Here is a 7552-nt window from a genome sequence, read left to right on the forward strand (position 1 = left end):
CATTAGACCAAGCAGGGTACCCAGAGAAAGAAAGGGAGTAGATGTCCAAGGTCACACAGATAGTCAGTGGCAGAACCAGGAAAAGAACCCACAGAGTTTTCCTGACTTCAAGTTCAAGGCTTTTTCACCATATGGTATGACCCCTGCCCCTAATTATGTGAGAAAGAAGAGTCAGTTTGTTGAACATCCTTGTGAGAAGCAGAGAAACAAGGGATCTTAAAATGACCCTCAAGGTGACATTCGACCAACTTGCATTCACACTTCCAAGTTGGATCTCCAGAGGGCAGCTGCTACTCCTGATTCTAGGATAACCTGTGGATCCTAAACCTATGGCAGAGTTCTTTGTTTGGGGTCTCTGAAGAATAGGATTGTCTCCTCAGCTCCCAACAAGAGAGGATAGATAAACTTCTCTGCTCCTTTCTCAACCTCTCAGCAATCCCTGGGAGGGACTCCATTAAGGTGAGAGGGCTTGAGCAGCTGAGGTTTTTGCAGAAGGTACCTACTTCCCCTTTGCCAAGGGATTAGGCAATGTGTTATGGAGAAAGAAAGCCACAGATTAAAACATCTGGCCTGCCCCACTCTGCCCTCCAAGGGCCCTTAAAAGAACATCTAGGAGGGAAGGAGAGACCTGGACCCCCAGCCAAGGTGAGAAAAGATGGGGACCCTGGGGAGAAATCTTCTGGTGCTATGTGTGGCCACGACCATTGCAACACTTTCTGTTCAACAAAACAAGAGATTGAGTGACCAAGAAGCTTTATCCCTGTTACTAGATACCTACAACAGAGAATCCAACGATAATTTCATCTATGGGCTCATTCGAGCCAAACCTGCCTCTGACCAGGTGAGTCCCCTCTACACTTGCCTCTATCTTCCCAAGCACAGAACTTTAGGTTATAGACTCCAAGTCCAAGGTACATGCTTCCAGGCAGCCCTGAGGGAAGGATTAAGGTACATCCCTAGGGTTTAAAGTCATTCCTAAGCCGTGACAGAGTGCCCTCTGGATGTCTGAGGGAGGTTCAGTTGGGAGTAGTTCTGGTCATTGGAATAGCAGCAGGTCACACTCCTCCCTTCCACCTCCCCCTTGGCCTAAGAACCTTGGGCAGAATAAAGTAGTTCTGGACTCCCCTACAAAAGCCTCCTGAGAGAAGCAAGTCTTAAACTGTGGTTGGTTTTTTGTGTGTTTGTTTCATTGATATTTTTGTTGATATTGTTTTTGTTATATAAATATTTAATTTCTAATATATAATTATACATAATATAATTATTATATAATATATAATTATATATAATTCAATATAAAAACAATTAATATTGTTTTTATATTAATTTCCAAAAATATTCCCCTTTTCCCTCTCCACCCAGTGAGCGTTGCCTTGTAATAAGGAAAAACAGTTACCCAAAACCAACTGCTGGCAGTCCTTTCTGCTAGTGTATGCAAAATTCTGGTCCCCTACATCTGCAGTGAAAGGAGAGAAATGCATTTCCTCATTCCTTCTCCAAGGCCAAGATTGGCCATCACTGTTATACAGTATTATGCTTCATTTTGCGGTCATTTTCATTCAAAATTATTATTATTGTGTATACTGTTCTCCTGGTTTGCTCATTTTATTCATCAAACAACTATGTTTCATCAAACTTATGTTTCCCTGAATTTTTTTTTGGAGGGAGGAAGGCAGGGCAATTGGGGTTAAGTAACTTGCCCAAGGTCACACTGCTAGTGTTTCCCTGAATTTCTTTGAGCTGTGTTTTGAAGGAGAGGGGAAACATGATTTCGTGTAAGGTGACAGAACTGGGGAATGGCGTGGGGAATCTACTTTTCAAAGGGAATGGCGGGTGGCAAGGTGCAGAGACTGTCCGCAAAGGTAAAGAGTTCATTCTAGGCTGGGAAAACAAGACAGTCTCATAAATGCTGGGGGAAGGGAGAGTGTTCCTTGACTACTGATGCCCACAGGAGCAGGTCCTACCCAGAGGCAGAGCAAGTGGCTGCCCATATGTGATGTGAGCTCCCCCAAATGTCCCCCAGTGACTTTCTGTGATTTCCATCTGAATCACTCTTAGTGGAAATGGGGTTTCCAGAGGGCTCCTGCTAAAACACACCTATGGCACATCCAATTGTACCTGTTGCCCCATTTGGAGAGGAGGAATTAAGGGGTTTTCATCTTTTCTAGCGGGGACTGTTAGAAGATGAATGGCTTTGACGGAGGAGGGGAAAACCTGAACAGTGAGTGGAAGGTCACACAAGAATTAAGTGGAAAAGCTGGGCTTCAAACCCAGCTCTTCTTACTCTAAAACCTCTTTACCACACTACTTCCCAATAAGAGAATACTGGGTCCTGGAAGCTGGGGAAGGGCAAAGATCTGCATCCTAGGGAAGTCTTCAAAGACAAACTTTGTCTATGCCACATTGCCCAGGATCATTCTCACTCCTCTCACCCTGGCCCTTCAACTCTCTCCCTCCCAGGGTGACAGGCGAATCCTGAGTTTCACCATCCAGGAAACCAAATGCCTTAAGTCAGAGAATCAGAACCCTGACCAATGTGAATTCAAAGAAGGTGGGGTAAGTATTCCTTACTGAGCCTGGGATACCCCCACCATGTTACCCCTAGCCCACAAATAAAAATAATGTCAACACTCAAGGATCCAGGAGCAACTTTTAACCCAGTAGGCTGCTACCAGTCAGCCATCTAGGCTTGCACAGATAGGAAGGTAGTTTGCTAATCCTTCTACTTTGAGAAGGGAATGGAATGCTTAAAGGCAGTCAGGCTGGTAACCATGTGCTGACCAAGAACAAAATCTGATACATTGCTTTTTTCATATACTGTTTTCTAAAATGAGTTGATTTTGAAAATAACAACGAAGGAAAGCTCTACCTTGCCTTCCATTTCCAGGGTCTAGCTCTTATAGCCTCAAAAGGGACTCATTAAAATGTAATCTGACTGATGAGAATTTCAGAGCCCAGAGCCAGAGGGCAATCTAGTATCAAGATACTGGTTATTGTCCACTGTAAGGTAAGAAACCCAGCAGGCTATTACAGTAGTAGTAAGAATTCACAATCATTTAGCAATTTCTTCCCAGCAAGCATATGAGGAAGGTGGTGCAAATGTGATTATGTCCATTAAAAAAGTTCTTTCCATTTTATATTTGAGGAAATGAAGGATCACAGAGAAGAAATAACTTACTCAAAGCCACATAATTTATAAATATCATGGGTAGGGTGTGAATGCTGCAGGGTCTTCTGACTCCAAGACTTCCTACACTATCCTGTTGTACCCAGCACAAGTGTGACATTTGTTTGCTTTGCTCAGTCTGTTGTGCAAGGAGAGAGCAATCATATGAGTTAAAATCTAGTCAAGAGGATGAGAATAACAGAATATAATTACTAAATAGAATAACTCAGAATATAATAAATATAGTATAAAGTAATAAATCTGTATAATAAATAACTCAGAATATAATAGCTAAATCAATTACTAGGGGGTACTCTGCTTCAATCACTCAATCAACCAACATTTAGAAGGTGCCTACTATGCCCTGCTTATAATCTAACAAGGGAAATAATATGCAAACAAATATACAGAAAGCAAGCAAGCACTGGATTTAAGAGGAGGCAGGGAAGTCTTCCAGTAGAAGGTGAGGTTTTAACTGGAACTTAAAGGAAGCTAATCTCTTCTCACCTGGACCACCCTGGACTCTGAACCATTAATTAGACCACTACATCCCTTCTGGCCATTGGAAGGCAATCAAAGCCTGAAAGTTATACTAAGAAAGGTTTGTTTTGGTTTTGGCTTTGATAACTTTACATTTTCTGTTGGGAGGTGGCTCTCCCAGGTGCACCTGATACCACCGTCTGAATTCACATCCACCAGCTTTAAACTATGGAGAGTGAAAAGGAATGAATAAGAGGAATTTAGAAATCTCCATCTCCATCTACTAGGTAGCCCAGCTCCCCAGCATGCCTTGGGAAACATACCTATGCCTAAGAGTCAAGAGTCTCTCAAGATGGCCTCATGAGACCCTTGGTAAATCAGAGGAAATTTTGTTGCTGTTCTTTTTCTTTTATTTAAAAAAAAAATTATTGATCTCTCTTGTTCTTACAACCCCCTTGTTTCCCAATATATCCCTTCCCAATCCTCCACACTTTGTAAGAGAGAGGGAAAAAACCGGAATTTTTCAGAGTTCAGCAAATCTAACCAACTCAGCTGAACATGCCAGTCTATGCCTCATTCCATGTCCTTAGCCCTCCACTTCTGCAAAGAAGGAAAGACAGTCCATTCATGTAATATCTGGCCAAGTTTGGTCATCATAATTACTGAGCATTCACTTTCCATTTCCACTGTTACAGTCATGGTGTATTCTTTCCCTTTTTCTTGCTTCCTTCCCTTGGAATCAGTTCTTATAAGTATTCCTAGATTTTTAATCTGAAAAAATTTTATAAACCAAGCAGCCCTTTGGCCTAAGGAAATTCCCCAGCAGACCAGATAGGAAAAGTCAGGAGGACCTGACTGAGCCATTAATGCCTCAAGTATCACCTTTCTGTTCTTTGTCTTTGTAGGTGGTGAGAGACTGCTCGGGAGAGATTTCTGCTGAGCAACAGCCCCCCCTGGTTCTCGTCTCTTGTGACTCTGTGGCTGCACGTGTGAGTTTTTACTGATGCTTGGTTTAGAAAGGAAGAGTGTAGTCCTTCCCCACTTCCCCTTTTCCCAAGGAACTTTCCTCCCCTGAGGTCACGAAGGAGTCTTGGGGAAGTGTGTAGCTCCCTCTCCCTAGGATATGTTCCCACTACTTGGCCCCAGGGGTCGGAAATGGGAGCAATGGGTTAAGGATTCCAAGAATCAGCTTTAGGCACCAGGAAAAGGGAGGGGAGAGGGGTCAGGAATGGTAGCCCACCAAATCAGAAGGGGCTGCTGCAGGAAGTAGTGAGATCCCCATCACTGGAGCTGTAGGAGACTTCTGTGGTCCCTTCCAACAGTGAGATTCTGTTTAAAGAATTTTCACTACAGAAAAAAAAGGCAGGGGAATAGGGGGGAATAATCTGGCCTTGGTGAACACAAGAGAAGAGGTTCTGTTAGATGGTGGGACCTTTTGAAATCCCATCTCATAAGTGTTTGCCTATTTTGCCTGAGCAGAAAACCAGGCCTTCCCACTCAAGAGAAGGTTAAGACCAAAAAAGACAGGTAAATCAACCAAAAGCCCCACCCCCTAACTCATTCTCCTATTCCTCTGGGAATTCCTATCCATTGTCATGTGATGGAGTCCCTTTCTGGGGAGGAAAGAAAGCTATCTTTGACCTGGCATATAATAGGTACTGAAATTCACTGTTCAGGTGAGATACTGAAGCTTTCTCCTGCTCCTTAGGTGACCAGGGGGTTTCTTCCTGACTGTCCTAGGGTTGGATATTCTGCCTCAGGTGGTCTCCCAAGGTCCTTCCTGTCTATGGGCTGCCATGCTGAGACCTCACTAGGAGAACTTGGAGTATATACCCCAATCCACTCTTTCTAGGTCATTTTCGCTACTCCTGGACCCTTCCCTTGATACCAAGCCCCACATTCTCACTCCTTCCCCTAACCCTATCATTTATTCAACAAGCATTTAGAAACATATGAAAGCCCTACTCTCCGAAAAGAGTCTGTGATCAGTCTTCATCAGTCTTCAATCTGCGAGTTGTGGCTCTTGGTTTCCTTTTCTTGTCATTGGCTGCAGAGCAAAGAATGTGCCCCTGAAGGACTGGAGGGATTTTTTAAGGGGAAACCTTCCTGAAATGATACCTCCTCAGTCTAGGCAACAACTTACTTGTTCTGCCTGTTAGTAAGGAGAGCCCTGGGCATTCAGGATAGTAGGCCTAGCCCCAGCTATGCCCTGATACTCCTCAGGAATTTCAGCAAGGTCTCCAAGACATCCTAATTGTCCTGCGGACCTGAGAGGTCTTTTGCCTTCACGAAGACATAACCACTGTGTGCTTCTTCCTTCCACAGCAGGTTCAAGCCCAGGAAGTGTCCGAGGAAACATCAGCAGTCCGTAGCCGCCCTGGCGTAGGACGTAGGGGTGGCCGCCGCCGCCCCCGCCGCCCCCGCCTTCCTCGTCCCCGCCTTCCCCGCCCTCCTTTCCCAAGGCGAGGAAGACGAGATGTAGAGACGGAAACCTTAGCTAGGTTTCCAGCCAGGAGGCTTCCTTTTGAAGGGCCTTTTAGGCAGTTCCCCCGTCCTCGTCCTCGGCCTCGGCCTCGGCCTCGGCCTCAGCCTGACCCCAATTTCCCTGACCCTAATCAGCCTGGTCCCAATTTTCCTGGTCCCAATTTCCCTGACCCTGATCAGCCTGGTCCCAATTTTCCTGGTCCCAATTTTCCTGGTCCTAATTTTCCTGGCCCCAATCAGCGTTTTCCCAATCCGCCTGATTCTGATTACCCTTAGTACTCTTGACCCCAGCCTGGGCCTGGCTTTTAAGCCAGGCTCCTCCTCTTTGGCTAAGCTTTCCCTTTAAATTCCTGTCTCATACCTGGAAGTCCTTCCTTAGCCCAGGCCCACTAAACCCACTTCTTGAATGAGTTCCAAAATTTGAACCCACAGATCCAGTAGGTGAAGAAAATGTATGAATAAGAACCAAATGCAAAAAGATGTCCAAGAATCCAAAGAAGAGACTGGACTGTGGACTGTCAAACTGGCAGTTATAAAGTTAGACCTTTAATGCAGCATTCCATGCAGACAGCAAATGATTAAATAAAGGCTTTGTGATAGCAATAACCATTCTAACAATCTCTTACCTTCTGGTCTTCTTGTCTCCTTTTTCCTCCTGAGTCTAATCTAGTCTAACTACAAAATCAATTGCCCTAAAGAGGCACAGGAAGGAAGGGAGGGAAGGAATAAGCATTTATGTATCACCTACTATTGATGGGGGGATGGCAATAGGTTATACAGGAACTCTGATCCTTATCAACGGCCAGAATGCCTTCGATTCAGTCTGGAAAAGAATTCAGTAGGCCCAAGAGGGCTTGGAGTCAGAATTGTAAAAGTTTATTGTATGCTTTATAGCGGGCAAGGGTCCTTAGGGCACCTGCTAGTTTATTGTTATGCTCTACAGTGGGCAAGAGTTCTTAGAGAACCTGCAAACTTAAAGAAGACATAGGCATAATTTTAAGGACTCTAGGCAATAAATCAGATGTCAATTATGCTAACTAGATGAGTAAGGGTGGGATTAGGGAGGAGTTAAGGAGTGGTTAGTTCTTAAAGGAACAGTGCACTTTTTTTTGGTTTTGTTTTGTTTTTGCCTTTTTGGAGGGCAATTAGGGTTAAGTAACTTGCCCAAGGTTACATGGCTAGGTTTGTGTGTGTGTGTGTTAAGTGTCTGAGGCCTAAACCGAACTTAGGTCCTCCCAACTCAGGGGCCAGTGTGAGGACTCATTGCGCCACCTAGATGCCCCAGGAACATGCACTTTTAATGTCAACTTGAAGGCGTATTGCCCATAATTCACTGGGAATAGCCCAAGGGTGGGGGCTACCTCAAGGTGTGGTTTTAGGCCTGAAACATCACTAAATCAGCTAGCAGTCAAGGGCTGACTG

The 7552-nt window shown here is 44.6% G+C and overlaps 1 protein-coding gene across 1 annotated transcript; it reads left to right on the forward strand.

The window, feature by feature from the left end:
• Window positions 1-568: 568 nt before the first annotated feature.
• On the forward strand, window positions 569-6748 carry LOC138166967 (cathelicidin-3-like). The gene is made up of 4 exons (XM_069095433.1): window positions 569-841; window positions 2461-2556; window positions 4552-4635; window positions 5972-6748. The coding sequence occupies exons 1-4, from the start codon at window positions 656-658 to the stop codon at window positions 6404-6406; spliced, it is 801 nt and encodes a 266-aa protein (XP_068951534.1). The 5' UTR covers window positions 569-655; the 3' UTR covers window positions 6407-6748.
• The last annotated feature ends 804 nt before the right edge of the window (window positions 6749-7552 follow it).

The sequence above is a fragment of the Petaurus breviceps genome, unplaced genomic scaffold (assembly GCF_028583685.1).
Source record: "Petaurus breviceps papuanus isolate PSGF00001 unplaced genomic scaffold, PetGlider_PUasm1.0 227, whole genome shotgun sequence".
NCBI lineage: Eukaryota > Metazoa > Chordata > Mammalia > Diprotodontia > Petauridae > Petaurus > Petaurus breviceps.